The sequence below is a fragment of the Rhea pennata genome, chromosome 16 (assembly GCF_028389875.1).
Source record: "Rhea pennata isolate bPtePen1 chromosome 16, bPtePen1.pri, whole genome shotgun sequence".
Taxonomy (NCBI): Eukaryota; Metazoa; Chordata; class Aves; order Rheiformes; family Rheidae; genus Rhea; species Rhea pennata.
The window spans coordinates 18,622,893-18,642,684 of NC_084678.1; the positions used below are offsets into that span (position 1 = coordinate 18,622,893).

The following is a 19,792-nucleotide window of genomic DNA, read 5'->3' on the forward strand; positions in this document are numbered from 1 at the left end:
TGCCAATTGACCTTTGCTGTTTTGGGGGCTAGAAAGATAAAAGGAAAGTTAATCAGCAGTTTTGTTATTTTAAACTTGTTCATCATGTCTGCTTATTTAATGTTAGTCATCTTATTACGTTTAACTAGTTTTCCATACACATTCTAGGAAAATACAGAAAAATCCACTGTTAAAATGTTATTTTAAAAAAAACTGCAATAACAAGCTAGTAAAATTCCTTTTCTGCAGATATCTATCAGAGGTAGAAAAAACCTCCCCATTCAGAGAATTTCTCTCTCTTGCACAAATTCATATTTAAAAACAATTTTATTTTTTAAGTTTGAAGAGATGATTTTGTTCTATGTTCCTGCTCCTTTTATGGGGCATCTGTAGTTCCCAAAATGCTTTACAGATGTACAAAAACAAATATCAAGATTCTCATGAGTCAGTGCCTGCCTGATCCTGGAAACACTGTGAGAGAGATGATGAATAGAAAGGCACTATTTTCAGTGTCAGTCTTTCAAGTTGACTTGTCATGTATCTTTTATTTTACAGTCTTGTTGCTTGCAACTGGGTGTTATTTCACACTCTGGAGAAAGATAGCTATAGGAAAACAGATGGTAGGATTAAGAGAGGAGTACCCTGAGGCAGTGCTATGGGTTGCTCTATTGCATCAGGATAGATTACTCTCTGTATTTAAAATAGGACACAAAAGTACAGATTGCAAAAGCTTTCAACCTATCTTGTTCTGTGACCAATACAAAAAGAATGGGGGGAGGGGGAACAAGAGGGAAAAAAAATGGATCCATCTATGAACACACGTGTGTTTGAGAGGTGCCCTTCCCCTGTTAAGATGTCACAGAGGAATAAAAATAAAAATATAGCATGTCTAGAGTTTAGTAGCAGCTGAACTATGGTTTTGAGGATACTGGTGGAACTGTGACATTTAAGGACCTAATAAATGTTTGTAAGACTTTCAGAGAAAAATGTCAGCAATAAAGACAAAATGTAGAACAGAACAAGAGGGAATACCTGGAGAAGCAGGAAAGAGTAAAGAAGGGCAGTAGGTACCACTGGTTAGCTCTAAGAATTTGCTGTGTTCATATTTTGACTTCCCTTTGTACAAAATCAATGATTACAAAGGTGTTTTTAGTGAATAGTCCAAGAGATTTCCAAAAGTAGTTTACGTATGAGGCCAAAGCACAGCAAAGTTTAATGTCAGGTTTTTACCATATGTAGTTCAAACTTCTCCTTCCTTTTCTGCTGCTCTTTATAGTTTCATTTCTAATCTTGTCACTATTTTCTTTCTTTTTCTGCTTTCAGTATCTGTCTTCTGGAAAAACTTTTTCAGTAATCCTTTACGCTCTTGAGTGTACAACTGGACAGACTCCCCCCCCACACAAAAAAAAAAAGTGAGGTAAGTGATTATCTTTTAATGAGTAGACTTTGGGAGCACACTTGTAAGTGAAGTCTGCAAAATCAGGGGTTACTTCTAAAAATGCTAACCATTATGCACACAAGATTCTTGTTAGAGGTAACAAGCAACAGAAAGCTGTAGCTATGACAGAAAAAATACTGAGGTTAGAGTGTAAATAGACTCTGTGTGTGTGTGTGTGAATTATTTGACGTGCCTAACTGTAGATCTCTCTAGTTAGAGTGGGAGTAAGAACACGTGCAGTGCTATACATAGATATCATTTGGATTGTACTTCTACTGAGGAGCACACAGGCTAATACAATAACTTTGTCGGGAGTGGACACGGGAGTCCAGAGGCTTCCAGGTGACCTGTCCAAGGCCATTCATAATTTCAATACCAGAGAGGGCGTAGAATCTGGACTTTCTATGTGGCAGTTTGATGCTCAAATCACTAGTCAACAGTGTTACTTTGGTCGCTACAAAAGCACTGTACAGAATAGGTTGGTAATGGATTTGACAGAGAATCTTTTATTTGCTCTCTTTCAATAACAGAAAAATAGATTTTCAAGACCCATGAGATAAGGCAAGAAAATCAATTCTACTAGACTAGCCCATGAATGCATTTAATCTAAAAAGAGCTAGTTTTCCAAGACCAATTTGGTGTAATTTATCCTGTTTCCTCAGCAAATATCACTTACCTGAGTGATGTCTGGAGCAATCAAGCTATGTTTTTAACTTACCAGCCATAAGGTGTCTTTCTTCTACTCACAAGCACGGAAAAGTTCAGGTTATGGACATGGAGTCCTCTTCCACCGACATAAATAATGAAAGGCTTAAGACTCTTTGACTCCACTAAATAAGCTAGAATTTATACTGGCTGGGCATGACCTGTGGTTCCTAGGTACTGTTGTTGTAGTAATGTCCTACGTAAGCATCCTACTAAAAACTACTTTAACTGCACAATCTTTAATTTAATCAGGCTTATTTAAGACTGGTGAATGGCTGAGAAATGGTGATAAACATTATCCTGGTATCTCAATTACAGAGAGAGGAGAACATCCCAGATTAGATCTAATGAAGGAAATATGATCTTTAAGTAGACAGAAGAAATTTCATTTTGGATAATACAGTTCATTTTCAATTTGGGTTTTTGAAAACTGTATGTACAAAAACAGGGCAGGTACAGGCAAATATCCTATAAATATTCTTCAACTTGGGTATATGAGAAGTGGAGTAATCTAAGTAGACTTGTAATACATTAGTGTTACTGTCACTCAGTAGCATTGTGACTTTGCATGGCACAGTCCACACAAATAAAGACAGGCCTGCCTGAAAATCTTTCATGTAACTGCATGATTTTTTTTCTCCCTTGGAAGCATACTGAGTTGTGGTGTTCTGACTGTATGTTCCTGACACGATTACTTGTATTATACATTTTGTATATTAGAAGCAATGCAGTTACTGAGTGGGCATGGTTACGCCCTCACCTGTGCATAGGGATTTCTGTTAAGTAAAGAGGAGTGTTTAGGTTCCAATTAATCATTTTTGTTTATAGTTTGGAAATGATAATACATACATGCAATTTGTCTGTAGCTGTTTGGCATGACATCTTGAGTTTGGCCCTGGTGGGAACTACAGAACTGTTTTTTGGTGAGAGTCTAATTACAGACACTTTCTTCTCTGCTTTTTAAGCTCTCTCATGCTCTCTCCTCTCTCATCTTGTTGGGACTTATCTAGAAACACACTCTGCCAAGTTGTCCTGAGAGGAGTTTGCAAACTGTTCTGAATTTCCCATAGAATGTGACTGAGGAGCCAGAGGTAGGAGAAGTGGGGGGGTCATGTCTGAATACCTCACACTGTCTGGAATTACAGGATTATGATCTGTCAGCAGCAATGCATATCAAACTCTTGACAGCCTTGGGGTTCAAAGCTTTGAACCCGTTAATTCTGCTTTAAACTTTGTTCAAGTAGCACAGGAAACTTAATTCTTCAGGCTTGGCCAAGGCATTTCTACACTGTTATTACTTCACATCCTAATTCTGAAGTGTGGCCGGGTAGTTATTATGCCCAGTCATTCATCAGTTTTCATTGTTGTCCCTGGAAAGGTTTCATTGCCTGGAGTAATAGAGAAGCCTTGAGGCTACGTGTGTACTTTGGGGTGACTGGGTATCTGGCAATGTTAAGATCAGGAAGTCGCAAAAGATGCATCTGTGTGTAAACACCATGGTAAATGTTTGGAGTATGGGCCCCATGTGAAAGGGTTAGGGTTAGATGGCGTGAAGTTAAATGTGCTCCTTGTCACTAGGACAAAAAACAGGCAAAAAAAGTTACCTTGTTTTGTCGGACTTCCATATTAATGCAAGATTCTGATTTCTATGCTTCGTGTTGTTTGGGACACTTTCAAATTACACAGGAATTAAGTTACTGATTTGCATTTGTACAAGTGTCATCCCTTCTGTGACAGGCTTGTACCCACTGGTTGCATAAATATATATATATACACTTTTTTTTTTTTGTGGGCAGCAAACAATGCTTTTGTCCAGCCTTTTTAATGACTAATTCTACTCATACAGCTATAGGTGTCACAAAATACAGAAATGAAATGAACAATAGAGATATTTTTTTAAAGTAAAAAAATATATAAAATTCAAGAAGAGTTTCCTCAATCTTCTGATTTCTCATAATATTTCCATAGAATATACAATTCATATACAAAATACAAGTTATTTGAATGTTTCTATTTATTACTGGCAAATTAGAATGAGATCACAGACCCTATCTGATGGAGAAATCAAAACCTAGAGCTTAATACAATGAGTATATTTGATTAAAACAATGAATGATTATTTCTATAAAGAAGAGGCATCGTTTTTCTAGACAAGAGGACAAAAAATACAATTAGAAACTAATAATTAGGCATTATGAAAGCAGGAGACTTCATTCTGTTGCAATGCAAGAGGGCACCTATTTTTGTGGAAAGTTTCTTGTTGTCATCGCTGTCCCTATACAGGGGAAAATGTCATCCTAATGCAGAAAGAGGAAAATGACTCCATCACATTATGCAGGTGCTACTGCAATGGTTACAAATCCTTTAACATGTGAAAATTTGTCACAAGAGAAGTCTACTTGCAGCTGTAAGGGCCCAGTCCTGCGAGGTGTAAATTCAAAATAAATTCTTGATCTCTCTCTCGGTGCCAGTCCTGCCAGACTGAAAACAAAAATAGATTAATTTGGGCTTGCATTGGCTTTCCTTGAGACTCTGAAGAAACAAAACTACCTGACAGCTGTGGCACCACAGGGTTACTTGAGATCCAGCCCTGTATTCTGAGAATTACTTAGGACTGGGGTTTGTGCAGACTAAGGAACAGGAAAAGACGGTCCAATATCCATTTACTCTTCAGTAGAAAATGAAAGGTAGAAGTATAACCTGGTGCTAGGGTTGGGTGCAAGGTTAGATAGTCAACATAGGAACTCAGAATAAGAAAACTCTGATAGTAAAGGTCATTTTTTTGTCCAGTGCCTGCTGGGCTTGTGTCCATTTTGGCAATAACTTCATTTTTCTAATGACTGAAGTGCGCTGCTTTGTTTCTCTTTTGGCATGATTTGGTAATTCAGAGAAAATGATTTCTAAGGCCCCTCACAGGAATAGTTTTCCATATTTTATGAATTACCATGTCCAAACATTTCCATATTCTCCAGAGCTTCAGCAAGCTGGAGTGTTTCATATTGAAACCAGCTTTACAAAAATATTCAACACTAAGTTAATCCATAAAGAAGCAGAATCCAGGAAAAAAGTATTCGAATTTTTTGCTCTTATATTCTGAAAAGGAAGCATTTTTCTTACTTTAAATGAGAACAGACCAACTGTTTGGGCTGGAAGGAGAAAAGCTATGGAACCATCTTATTTGTGTACTCTATCTCAGACTTATTCCTATAGTATCAGGATATTGTATTTAACAGTAGAAATATAGAGCCAAGCTGTAGAAGAAATACACTCAAAAGAATTGGCATTCCCATTTGCTTTTCCTGAAAGGAAGAATGTCAGCAGTTTTTACTTCCTAAGAAGTTCCTGGATGGAAAAAAAATAATACAGGATTGAGAAATCACTGTTTCCCAATGTGTATTTGGTGGCACTTTTATATTCCTAAGTAGAATACACACATTCTGTGATATAGGTGATATAACCGTGATTTTTTTTTCTTTTTGAGGAACTAACCGTGATATTGGTCATGCTAGAAGCACTAAACAAATGCTACAGCTTTCACTTACTGTATCTTGACCTGTTGATTCATCAAAGTCACTAGCAGTACACAGCTGTTCACAGGTTCAGGGAGAGGATTGGCATACGAGATCTCTAGAGTAACAGCTTTGTTCACTACAACCCGCTGAGGAATCTAAATGACAAAGACACGTTTCTGGTCATTTGCTGTTTTAGACTTTTTAGAGTCAGATTTCAGTAGTACTGTAAACAGATCATCGCTTCTATTTGAGGGTTTGTAAGACTGGTAGGAAGAGTGGAATTTAATCACATTTGGTATACCTTTCCTAGTGCTTGAAGCTGGATTTAGATTAGTTAAGTGGTGCTGTTGAGCTATATACAATCGTTCATATATAATTTCAGTGAAATAGAACCCTGACTGTATAGGCATATTTTATTAAATCTTCTGATCTTTGGCTTGTTGCATGCAGAGTTTGTTTGTTTGTTTTTTCCTGTGATATGGAGAGTCCTGGACACACTATTGATTAGGATTGAAGTGTTAAAACAACATAAACTGACTCTAATATAGATCAGAATTAAAGGTTTAAGTTTGTATTTTGGGAAAAAACAAAGTTATTCAAAGGCAACTCAAATGCTTGCCAATAACTAGAATAAAAATGGAATGAAAATACAGGCATTTCTGTAACCACAAATTAATGGCACATGACTGGGAAAGAAAGAAGGTAACAGCTGTTCTGAAGACCAGTGGGCAGATTCAGGCAAAGATTCAAAAATGATCTCTCATTGTATTCCCATTTCGAGGAAACCTTCTTAAATTAAACAGGCAGAATTTTAGAGCCACATCTGGAAAACTGCAGCCTACATTCATGCATTTTTATCCCCAAATTCTCGTCTTCTGTTCTGAGCTCCAGGAAATCTCTTTAGTTTGTTACTGTCTGTTCAGAATAGCAGCAAGAGAACTGTTACCTTGATGATAATGTTTACGTCCTCTAAAATGACTGTCTTCTCTACCAGTAGCTTTACTCCATGCACATTCATGACTTCACACAAAGCAGTAACTTGAATCCTTTTGTCAGTAGTCAGATACTTCCCATAATAAGAATAAGGGATCTTTAACCAGATATGTCTTCCTGGAATTCAGACATACATATTCAGAAACCATTAGATTCCAATAAAGAATGCTGAAGATGAGACAGTTATCATGAGGATCTCCGAAATTTTTGAAAAGAACAGAGCATAGGACAGCTAGAGTCAGTGTACATTTCTTCCTTGTGAGACCACACACATATTTCCCTATGGTGTTGTCCTCTTCTGTCTTTAAAAGCTCAGTTGACCCTTCCAGTTTTCAGTGGAGGATTTTGACCTGGCTTTTGCTCATCTGCATTTCATTGGATTTCTCTCCCTTTGTGTTTCTTATAATTAGATGAATAACCATTTCTTTTTTTATCTATTCTCCCCATATATCCTATTTATTTTACCTCAATCAAGGAAAAATGTTCAGCTCAAGATTCAGAGATCCTTTACAAGCAACCTGGTCACCTGCTTATTTTCTTAGTCCTACAACCTTTCTGCTGTGTATGGAAAAAGAACTCTACCTTTGCAGTTCCTGGGGATGAGAAAAATCTCTATAATAACCTTATTAGCCGTGGCTCTTTGAGAGAGACACACGGCGTCTATAACTGTAGTACTGTAACTTCTTCCTTTGTCCTGGCTGACTTCTATTAAACTCTTCAATATTGCATGTAAAGTGCCAGAAAGCGTGTATTGGACTTCCTTATTTGTTCAAAGAGTAAGATATGTTCCTATATGTATAGTAATCACCACAGACACGTACCTAACTATGGTGTTGCTTCTACTGCTATGATATAGATGTGGCCTTTTTAGAAAAAGAAGAAAAAATCTAGTGAAGTGTAGTAATAAACACTCCTCCTAAAAGATAGGGCAAGTAGATACAGCTATGATATTGATTTGCCTTCCTTCCAGGTGCCTTCAGATGATTCTAATGGCCAAAAGGGCTATATTGGCTCTTTAAGCACATGAAGAATTACCTTGTTTAGAACCAAGATCCACAGAGGTAGTTGCCTGCAGGATCTCTGCCACTGCTCGCCTTGTGTACAGGATAGTTGATGCACTTATATCCACCCTCACTGTCTTGTGATCGAAAGATAGGTTATTGAGAATTAAGATCAGAGTAATATCTTTGCCAAACACTGGAGGTTCAGCCAGCTTGAATTTCCCAGAGATCCCAGGGTTTCTAACTGTCTCTGAAGATCTTTCGCTTGGAGATTCTCTGCGTCTTTCTGGGATGTTTGATCCAAATATCTTAGCCCAGGCCTTTTTATAAACTCGTCTTTCCTCAGAAGAACCTAGTTGAAAGAGAGAACCAAGTAAAATTCATATCTTCATTGCCTTTACATGTTCTCTGTGTCAAGGCTATCACAACATTACTGGGTGCCAGCTTTGCATCATTCAGAAACATGCATTAGTGAAATGCTCCCCATGTTTTTCCACTAGGACTCCATTTAAGTTTTTCATTTTAAAGCAATAGATGTATTGTGTTATAGTAAGTCACTGAAATAAAATATTTGTATTAATGTTTAGGATGCAGTATCTAAGGAGATGGATATCTGGAGTTAAGAGAACTGGAGTTCAAGGTTTTGGATTAGATGCTTAATCAGTTTATCTGGTGGAGGAAGGTAGAGAACTAAACTACAGTCCTGTGTACAGTTGATGATGCATGAGGGACTCGCTTTTAAGACTCTCTAACAGGACTTTCTACAGCAGCTTAAGAATCTGTTTGCTTTTAGTACTAAAAACCACATGCACAAAACAAGGCTACAAAATATTTTGTAGCTATTGTAATTCTGTGTGAGGGAGTAAGGTACTATGCATTAATAAGAAGTCTTATTTAAGAAATTAACGTATAATATGTAATTAATAAGGAATTAATTTCACAAAAACATAAAAAGATTCCCATTGCATTATGAAAACAGTTTGAGAGCACTGGCAGAAATATTTTATAAAGGAAATGGAGATGCCCTAGCAAAACAGGTTAACCATCCTAGCTGCCTAGCACTGAGAATTCAGTAGGAAACAATTTGTGATAACAAACTTTCTTTTCCTTTTTTACCTTCTGGATATTTATAATTGTAAGTGACATCCACACGGGAATTGCTGCCCACAGCTTTGGTGCTGATAAACCTGCCAATTATTTCGGTATCACAATAAACTTTTTTCTTAGTTCCATCATTGTATACAATCCATCTGTTGCAATCAGCGTTCACCTCCGTATACACAAATAAGGTGTCATAATCCAAGTCTACATCACCTTCTTTGATGGCTATAACAGATGCAGGGCCGCACTGAAATAATCCTAGGACATGAAACAAATGTCAGAAACCATATTAATAATGATCAGTTTGAAGAAAGTCACAATAAGAACTTGCACTGTTACCTTTGCTTTGTTCTTGTGGAGTTGCATCTAAAACCTGCCATCCATTGTATGATGTTCCCAGGTCTTGGCGAATGAACCAGCTTTCATTCCAGACATGATAATCCCTGGAGATGCAAAGAACAATGTCTAGGAAGTGTATGAATACACACTTCCAGTTTGAAAGGCATGGGGAATTGTGTTCTGAAAGATTTACCAAGATGTGACATGAGCTGTCTAGTTACAGCAGCTCACTGCCACTTTCAAAGGATAGCTTTACTGCCTGCTGTTTGTTGGTGGGTTTGGGGCGGGGGGTTGTTTGTTTTTGAGAGAGAGAACAGATGTCAGCAAGTAGTTTGCTTTGGGACCAAGAGAAAGATCTAGGTCTTGGATATAGGCAACATTTGAAGGGCACTTAACCCAGTCTCCAAAAGTGGGAAATGTTGAGGGTTTTCTCCCCCTTTTTTTTAAAAAGAAAAGAAAACTTAAGCTGTAATAAGCCAGAAAAAGAACATTCATAAAGTCCAATAGTCTGTCTATAGTAATGCGCAGTAGGAGGTGTTTAGAAAAGAGTTAAGAACAGCATATGGGTAGAATGACCCTTTTCCTGATATGCTCTGCTATTTTCTAGCAATCAGAGTTAGGGACTTTCTGAACTAAAGGTTACATTGAGACCACGATATTTAATGCTGACTAGTTGAAATGTCTTTAGTGGCTTTTAAAACATCTTTATAGCTTTGTTTTCACAGCATCCAGTGGCAGTGAGTTCCACAAACTCTGAAAAGAAAGGACAGCACAAAAATAGAAGATAGGTCACAGGAGGACTCAGAAAAGAAGCTTCGTCCACTGAATTTTGTTCAGAGATGAAGTTTGTCTCTGTCTGTCTCTCCCTAAGGAGAAACACTGAAAAGCTTCTTGGGGAGGCTCCCATCTACTTGGGAAGGATGGCAGGCCAAGTTGAGGAACAGAGGCTTTGGATGTGTGATGAGAAGAAGCTACTGCAGCAGCAAACTAGTTAAGACCATAGAAGTTACATAGCTGCATTATTAGGAACAAACTGGTTAGGGATCAGTAAATGAGAGACTTCGGATGGTGCTTTTCAGAAGAAACATACCACTTTTTAAGAAAGTGGTAACTAGTTTGAGGTCAGGGACTGCAAAAAAAAGTGTGTTTTTGTTTTTTTCTTTTTCTTTTCAAGTAACTTATCTCAAAACCACAACATACGGTTTCCAAACTGGTATCTGTTCTCTTAATTTAAATAGCTGCATGAACTTCTGTCCACTCCGTTGCTTTTGTGCTAGTAATGTTCAAGTTTTTAAATCACATAAATCCTCTTCCTAAGTAATGGTGAGATATGGAAACATATATTTACCATGTGGAATCCTTGCCGATATTAAGACTCTTGCCAGAGCTGTCATAGTATTTATCAATACTCAGGTTTCTATCCACATCATGAGCAGAGTTAAAATTTGAAATCAAACGAGTTGGAATCCCCAAACACCTCAGAACTGAAATATATTAAAAAAAAAAAAAAAAAAAAAAAAAAAAAAAAGCTCAGCAATTACAAATATTTAGACATTTAATGTTGTTTCTCAAATATTTTGTGATTCTTCATTCTTGCAGTCTCTGAAGAACTGTTCCTCTTGTAGAATCAATTGCTTTATGGTTTTGATTTAAAGAAAAAAAGCTGAGGTTACAAAGGCCTCCATTTTACCATAATTCTTTATTCTTAAAAACTCACCTGTGCACATCACACCAGCAAAAACCCAGCACTGGCCATACTGAACAGGCTTGTAGTTGTCCTGACGCCATTTCTGAAGGATTACCACACTTCCATCCCATCTGGATGGATTCTCATGAGAATGGAAACTTCCTTGCCACTTTCCCAGGAGAACTCCATTATCATTATCATTTCCATTGATCTAAAAATAGGCCAGTGGACAGAATGGGCAAAATCAGTTGCATGTAATCAATTGTATCTAGTTTCTCAGATATATTGCTTAAGATAAAGATGGTTGAGTCTCACAGTGGTGACTAATGCTTTCTGCTTAACCATGTGGAGTTCAGATTAAATTGTCCATTTCTTACCATTGAACTGATTACTCTGCCCACATACTTAGGATCTCCTCTTCGGGATACATCAGTGGCTGGGTCCTGACGATAATACAGGCTCAGATCAAGCATGGTGAGACAGATGTTTAGAAGAGGATCTTGAAACTGTGATCAGATAAGAGAATTTTTTTAAGAAAAGAGGGAGTTCCTGAGACAGAATCAGAGGAAGTTCTCCTGCAGTTCCTCCTTTCTAAGAATTTTGAGTCCAAAGATGATAGGAACAATGAGGCACAAAGACACTGAGAGAACACAACGCACACTGCTGCAATATCAGCCAACAACAGGGTTACAAAACAAAGCAGAAATCTGGGAGGATGTCTTTGGACATCAAGAGAGATCATGACTGCAGCAAAACTGAAACTGCCACGTTTATTCTGATTGCAGTTATTGGATTCAGTGGAATTATACATGTGTCAGTTTTGGCCCATTGCAACTGTATTACAAAAATAACTTTGTTTCTTTTTGTTATACACATGTGTACAGCCAAGTGAAATATGTTTTTCATGTGTACTGTGGATGCTCTGGTCACCGACTGGGCCCATACTCATGCTTGTAGCTCATGGTACACATAAGAGTTGCAGGCCTTATTGCAGTGTTGTGCCACACTGTCTCTCACCAAAGTCCTACTAGGCACACAGTAAACCACACTCAAAGATAGCCAGGTTTGTTTGATTTTTCTTTTTCATATAGGTAGACATATCTATCAAACAGAGAAATAATTAGAAGATTAAATCAGAGACAGAGTATAAGTCTAAACGAGTTCCTTACAGCTTACCTGTCCATAGTACCATCCTCTTGCTTCAATGTACTTTGCGTTGCCCACAAAAATGATTCCGTTTTCATTCAGAACATATTCCTGTCTCTCATTTTCATTAGCCATGTAGACATCATCACCTGAAAACAAAGTTGGCCTTGCTTTTAAACTTAAAACTGAGGGTACTAACAGCCTTTGAAAAACACTTCTATGTTGACCTAAAATGGGGAGGTAGATGTGGTATTTGGAAAACCATGTCTCATTGTTGTAGCTCCCTAGACGTGTACAATGCAATGAAATTGCATTTTATTGTATACAGCCTGGAAAAAAAAATCTATGTTATATTACTTTGACTATTTCCCCTAGTTTTAGTGTAGCCTTCATAAATTACCTCAGTGTCCTCACATCTTTGTTGTAATTTTTGTGGGGAAGATGGAGAAAAGCCCAAGCTAGCTCACTGGATTCTCTGCCGTATGAGGGTAGCTAAAAGTAAAAAAGACACTCTAACAGAAAAATGTCATGTGTATGTTTCTTTATTTTTCTAGTCATGTGTTCATCTCATTGAAGAATCCAAACTGAGGATCTCTACTTGCCTGACCCAAAGTGGTATCAGAAATGTTATTGGGATGACCTATTGAAATGTTCACTTTTCATCAGTTCTCATCAGAATTTGCCTGGTCTTGTGATACCACCAAATGATTACTCATTTGTTCCAGTGCAGGCACTGTCAAGTTTTTCTCTCTGTAGTGCAATTTCCATGTATTAAAAGTTACACAACAAGTAATCTTTCAGGAGGTTCTTCAGAGATTGTTCCCTCAGGACCTTCTATGCAGAGGCAGTCTGAGTCTCTAGCATATAATTCTGTAGTGGTTATTCTGTCTTCTAAGACAGACTGAGCTAATTAGCAGATTTTTTGATCTCTCCTCTTGACATATCTATTAGTAACCCTTGACTAACATATAGTCACCAAAAAAAAAAAAGTGGTTGATGGTGATTACTTTTATCTTCTCTTATTATATAAGATTTCTAGTCATTTAGGTGACTAAGAGATCCCTCACAGAATCACAGAATGACTGAGGTTGGAAGGGACCTCTGGAGATCATCTAGTTCAACCCCGTGCTCAAGCAGGGTCCCCTAGAGCACATTAGATAGGATTGCATCCAGGCAGGTTTTGAATATCTCCAAAGAAGGAGACTCCTTAGCTTTAAAGTGGTTTAGTTCAAGGCTATTCTGGATTCATAGACTATCATAAATTTGCAAAAACTGAGTTTAGGAATTTTTATTTCTTCTGCAATATGCTGAGGCTGCAGAAATTAAAAGTGGTAGCAGTAGGGATGTCCCACGTAAACCCATGATGAAATATATGGGAAATGCCAATCTTCCTTCTTACTAGTCCTCTTTCTCTTTTTAGAAATTTACTTGAGCCTTTATCCTTGCAGGCAACATTTGCAAAAGCAGTCTCGCTTTGATTTAGGTGCAAGTAAAGGAAATTACTGCATGCCTAATTAAAGTCCTGAAAAGTACATGTACTTTTCAAAGTCTGTCTGTGGAAAAAAAAAAAAGAAAAAAAAAAGATCTGCTCAGTCCTGAAGAAAGAGTCTTTCTTGTATATGGCCTTGTCATGTCCTATAGTGTATTTCACTAGAAAAAAAGCTGCGCGAGGGAAAGAGGGGGTGGGTGTGTTAATGTAGTAAAACCATGTCTATGAACAGAGAGGTGAGAGCGCTGCCCCCAAAAAAACAAAGAAAGCAGTGTGGGTGAAGTAAGCTTGTTGTGCAAATGTGAAAGCAAATAGATAAGTTACATTCAAGATATCAGTACCTACCTGGGCACCAAGGGTTAAAAAGCATCACAAACTGCCCCAGGAATCTGGAGAAGATCTTGTTCCCAGATGTAACCTGCAGGATGAGATTGTATCGTCCAATGACAGCATTGGCTGGGCTGGATATTGTGAAGTTGGTATAGCCAGATTCACTGGGTTCCTGGACAGCACTCCAGCCACTAGCCCCCACCTCTGAGAGGTTAAATACAGCCTTTGTACGATGAGATTCTGAGGGAGATGGTCCTGCCAGAAAGAAGAGGTGCAGCAATATTTATGTTACTTTGGGTAATTTCTTTATGTTCCAGAGCATAGTGCAGTATTAATCTTGCACTTGAACTGAACACATTGGGGGAAAAGGGTTAGAAATACATGAAAAAAGATTGCATTTCTAAACAGAATAAGGAAAGGATCGCATGGGATAAAAAGTATAGCTCTGCAAGAGTGTGGAGTAAGATAAGAGAGTGTTACCTATTTCAGTGACAAATGCTAAGCTCTCCCCAGTCTGCTGTGGCCTGCTGAAGTACAGGCTAATAGTGAAGGCTTGTCCTCGCCTCACAGTCAACTCTGTGTTGGCATATCTGTCAGTATGATGTGCACCTGCATTCACTGATGGTTGCCAGCTAATATGTGTTGGTGTCAGATCTGTAAAACAAGCGAAAAAATATTAAGAAGCAGCAAGTGAAGAAAAGTCATTTGTTGTCAGGTGGAATTATGAGGTTGCTAAAAGCAGAAACCTCTTACTGAAGGAAGTTCAGACTAAATGGAAGATTCTTCAGTGGGCTGATAAAGTCTAGTGGCCAGTAATAGAAAACCTGTGCTTTGGTTTTGTTGCAGGAGTCTCATACCACAGAGACTCGTACTCTTTCTATACCATGTAGGACCCCTTTTCTTCTTTTTCTTTTTTGCGCTCTTTCTTTTTTTCTCTTTTTCTTTTTCCCAGGGCAAATCAGTGTCATTTCAGTCACCACCAAAAAGTAGTTAGTAGCCCCTATATATTTTCAATGTATATAAGTATCCTGGAAACAGCTACTAGAATATTTTCCTTTTATTGTTTACATTCTGTTTCTGCCATCTGACGTAGAGTAGGGAAAGATACACAGTCAGAAACTTATAAAAGTGAACAAAAGATATTTGTGGACACCATTGAGAGTTTTTGACAAAAGGTCATCTGATGCAATTTAGTTCCACCCAAAGTGAAAAACTGACCACTGGGATTTGTGTTGTAGTATGCACTACCCTAATATCCTAGACGGATTTTTTGGTGACTTATTTACAGTATGCTTGGAGTTTTCTGATATCAAAGGTCCTCCTTTGCACATATGGTTATCATGGTCTGTTGTTTAAAACCAACAAAGTGATTCTTACCATCTTAAATGCTTTACTTTTTGGCAGGTGAGTACTTATGCAGTTCTCCTTGAAAGATTGTTTTCCCTTCTCTTGTTCATGCTTTATTGTTATGCTCAAACCTGTGCAGAGTTGTATTGTCCTTGGGAGCTCTCAGAGGCGCTGTCCTTCAGGCTTATATATATCCTATGATACTCTATGAAGTGTGGTTGGAGCATAGTGTTGCAAGTTTTGGCCTGTGCTCCAGGAAAAGTATCCTTGTGAAGAAGCTCCCTAACCACTTTTATTAATGCTAGTGGTGAGATTCTCCCCCCCCACACACACACTTTGGGAGGAGGAAGAGGGACCAGCAAGAAGAATTAAAAGGAATTGAATGGAAAACAGCAAAGACATGGGATGGAAAGATGGGTTCAGGCCTACAGCATAACGCATTGTTATGGTAGGGATCTTCAAACAAGCTTCCAAGTCTATCTCATAGTGAGAAACTAAATCAGATCTGAAACAGTATAGCAGCATATTACACTACAATTTATATATAATCTTTGCAGAAGAAATAAAAGCCATATCTAACTTGTGAGGGTGAGGAAAGTGCAGTGCCAATAATAAATGCAAGGAAGAAATTTTTTTTGTAGTTCGTAACTACAAAGAAGTAATGTAGTAAGCATCAATAGGCTGAAATAGACAGCCTTTAGCCTGAATATCTGTGACAATATGATGGTGAACTGCTTTCAGCTGCTCTTTCCCCAGCAAAATAACGTTTTCAAAACTGAGTTCAAAAGGTTTCTTTCAAAACTGAACAAAGGATAAACCTGCCTTCCATTGCCTAGTTCACCAGTCCTCTTCCTTTTAAATAATGATCTCTGCTAATACAAAACAGAGATACTGTCATTACAATTCTGCTTTAGTAGGGCTTTAACACATCTTTGAATGAATTTATGAACATCTACACAAGGTGTGGGACAACACTGGAGTATAATCTAGTTGCCCTCTATAGGCTCCATGCTTTCAGCTCCATTAGGATGGATTTTACAAATTTTGTTGATACAAAATAAAGTACAAAGTGTCTCTGAAAGGCAATTTAAAGAATGAGGGGGCTAGATAGAGTTCTGGATGAGGCCTTTGAAATAATGGGATTTTTTTTCCCCCAGAAACTCTGCTCTGTTTAGAACTTATTCTCAAATAGGTGTGATAATAAACTGTTAAAAGTGGAATGCAAGAACAGTTTACAATATAAAATATCCTGCAGATAAGAAATCTATGCAGATAGCTATAAGGCATGTATCTTAAGGAAACACTTTTTGGGTAAAGAACACATTGAAGAGAAGCAAATGACATACAGAACTCACCTGCCATGCCCCCAGCTTGTGTGAAATGCGTACACCTTCTACTTTGTTCTTCAGGGATGTCCGATTCACGTTAATCATAAAAAAAAAAAACAAACAAACAAACAAGAGAACCTATTTGTGCTGTCAGATGAAATTCAGGAGAAGGGAGAGGTATTTAACAGTTGTTATTAATACCTGTAAACTTGTCAAACGAATGAACCAGTTCCTATAATAGATATATGTCTAATGCCAATGTTCCCGCTCAGCGTGGGTGTAATTATGGGAGGAGATACCAAAATTATTTACTCAGAGGAAATACATTCTCTAGAATCCCAAGACAAGTAGAACTTCCTACAAAGAATAATAGGTGTGCCATGAATAAGTTATCTTTAAGGATGAGGAAACAGGGAGCATGGTGGGAGGTACAAGCCATATGAAGGAAAAGGGGCACTTCCTTATTGCTTAACTTCCAGCTTGGCTAATGTCACTTCTGGTTTTGTTTAATAGCTATGGGCTTTTTTCTTTATGTCTCAAATTATCTCTAAAACCCACCTGACTTTTATGTGAAATGTTAGAGTCCCATTAGGAACAGGTTTCTACCTCCCTATTTTGTTAGCTAGCCCTGACTATTTAAGTAAAATTTTTCTTTCAAAAAAAGTACTAAATATGGGTAGGTTTTTTTTTTTAACAGTGCAAACTCTAAGCCTTTCTGTCTTCACAGCTGTCAAAATATTACTTTTTACTATTACCAGCCTTACTTCAAAGTATACAGATAGTAAAGTGACTATCTTTACTATCTAAAGTAACAGGAATAATTCTGTTTAGAATTCCTGAGTCCCACTTACCATGCTTTATCTCTTATCAAAAACTTAAAGAAAGTAGTTTGAATTTTAAGTTACAGAGAAAACAAAAATGAACAGGTGTTTCTGAAGTAACTAAAAGATTAAAATAGACCTTACATTTTTTTTTTTCCGGAAACATTGTCTGGATTGCATGAAGACTAGACGAGTACTTACTTATATACAGCATTCACTCTAGCGATGTATTGCAAGAAAAATTCTGAAACCTTTCACTTTTGGCAGCACTATACCTAATGTGATCTTGTATATTACCACTTACATTATAATTCAGAGGTCCTTCCTCTTCTTGGAAGTTTCCAGGATGTTCAGGCTCTCAAAACTTGTTCTAGGAATCTCCTTGAGCTGATTTGATTGCTGCTCGTAGTTCTTTTAGTTGGTCTTTTTTTCTTATCCTTAATTCATATTCCGTGGAAACCATAAGAGCCACAAGCCTCTGATGTTACCTGATCTTCACACACAGCCCTAGTGACAAACTGCATCGACCAGTTCTTAAGTTCAGGTGTTCAGTGCTGCAGCGATTGCTTCAGACACTGCCCATTGCTCCCTCTGGAGTATGACTCTTGCTTCCTTTCTTCTTCCTTGCTACTCGTATAAGTAATTAAATCTTAGAACACTTCTGCCTCAGTTGCAACCACCTCTTTTATGTTTGTTTGACACACCCACAACGGTGTTCTCCAAATCACCAGGACCTTGCAAAGAGTGGCCTACATCCCAAACTGGCACCTGCCAGTCGACACCTTCACCACACCAAAGCATCAGGAGCTTCTTTTGTAATCCTCATGGAATGCAGTGTTCACAGTTCCTACATGACTAATGACTTAACATTGTCACACATATTCTTCCTAGCTCAGTTCCACCCACTCACCACCAAAAATTGTTCAGGATATTTTATTCCCTCTTTTCCTTAGTTCCAGAGCCTTGGAGTTGCTGTGCAGTTTGCTGTCTTTCCAAGGAAAATGTACTAGTTTATTTCTCTCATCTCCTTAATCATTTCCTTTATGTGGAAAATGGAAATTCCACTATAATAATCTTCCTGGTTACCGTATTGCATCTTGCGCTTGTACTATTGCTACTCTTTACTAGAAAGAGGAAATCAACAACTTCCACAAAAGATATTGCAGAGTACCTTCTGTGAGTCTGTATCCTAATAGGCAAACGTTTAATTGGACATGTTGACTTTCTGTGTGTGTGTGTGTGAAGTGTTGCAGGGAAAGTGTTGCCTCTCTTTTAATTCCCCTGGAGGTCCAGTTTATAGGATTCTCTCATTTCTGCTAGTGCAGTTCACATGACTTCAGTGGAGTCTGGTGGTTTACACTGGTGCAAAAGATACAGCAGGAAGTCCTTAAGTGTATATATCCACATTCTGTTTTGAGTGTGGGTCCAAGGCTGAGTTTGATCTTGAACTGCCATCACTTGACTTATGTGATGAGAACACTGGGCTCTGATAAACCTTGATGACCATTGGGATTAAAAGAGAGGGTACAACTGTGGGCTTGTACAACCTCTCTCTAGCCCACATAACGAGCACTGGAAAACTAGGTGGCAGTAAGTGTCTTCCTAAAGCAATTTTTGCGGGCTGCAAGGGCAAATGTTGTTTCTAGCCACTGAGCTTAGGCTGTCCGCATAACAGTGAGGAGTCCCTATGGCAAGTCACGGGTACCCTGCACTGTGGGACGAAGGGAGAGACGTGGGGCTGGTTCCAGCCAGGCTTTAACTGGTTTCCTGGCCCAGCAGTCTGAAGTACAGCAGAGCAGTAGCTTTACTTTCCCTTCACTTCATCCATACAGTTCACTTTCAGACAGAGACTGACTTACTGTTATAAAATTATCAGCCATAAGCCAAGTCACTCACTGTACTACACCTAGTTCACTTTTTCTTGGAACCCAGCTTTTAGCTTCTGTTTCTACACAAAGTACTTCATTAGCTGCCAGTTAGGGTTGCATTGAGAGAACATTGCCATTATGCACGCTGTTTAGCAACAGGTGGAAGATGGGGAAATCAACAGCTAAGTTTAATTACACCATTTTAAAATGAAGACTAATACACCCTTTATTAAAACACACCCTTCTGTTGGAATTTTGGGGCCTCACAACGTTGAAACAAATTTGGGGACATCCTTTCCTCTCACTAATTTCTTTCATGCCTGTGACCTGAACCTATCATCACATGAAGAGTTTAAGTAAACTACTAAACTTGAACTCTCCTGACCTTGAGGTTAACTGGACTCAATATTTAGTTTATTATTTGCTGAAAAAGGACGGTTTCCTCACACAGATTAATCTATAATGAAGATTTCTTAATTGTTCTCAAGGTATGATTTAACATTGCCCTCCCTTTGATTCCCAGATAATATCAGCAAGTAAAAAATGTCAACATGCCAAACTACTATACAGATTAGGCTGGGCAGTTATCTCAAGGTGTTTGTAAAACTGCCCCCTAACTGAGCACCATACAAATTCCTTTAGAACATTTCCAACATTTCCTAGGCCTCATTAGGTCATTCTGATTCCCACCCCTCCCCAAAACATCAG

The 19,792-nt window shown here is 38.1% G+C and overlaps 1 protein-coding gene across 1 annotated transcript; it reads right to left on the minus strand.

The window, feature by feature from the left end:
• Positions 1-4,452: 4,452 nt before the first annotated feature.
• LOC134147725 (protein-glutamine gamma-glutamyltransferase 6-like) lies at positions 4,453-14,378 on the minus strand (the record flags this gene model as incomplete). The annotated part of the gene is made up of 12 exons (XM_062589191.1): positions 4,453-4,603; positions 5,665-5,789; positions 6,581-6,744; positions 7,663-7,980; positions 8,745-8,987; positions 9,069-9,172; positions 10,417-10,552; positions 10,786-10,966; positions 11,133-11,261; positions 11,932-12,050; positions 13,736-13,975; positions 14,201-14,378. Coding segments are annotated over 12 exons (2,088 nt in total), but the record flags the coding sequence as incomplete, so codon positions are not given.
• Positions 14,379-19,792: the final 5,414 nt, after the last annotated feature.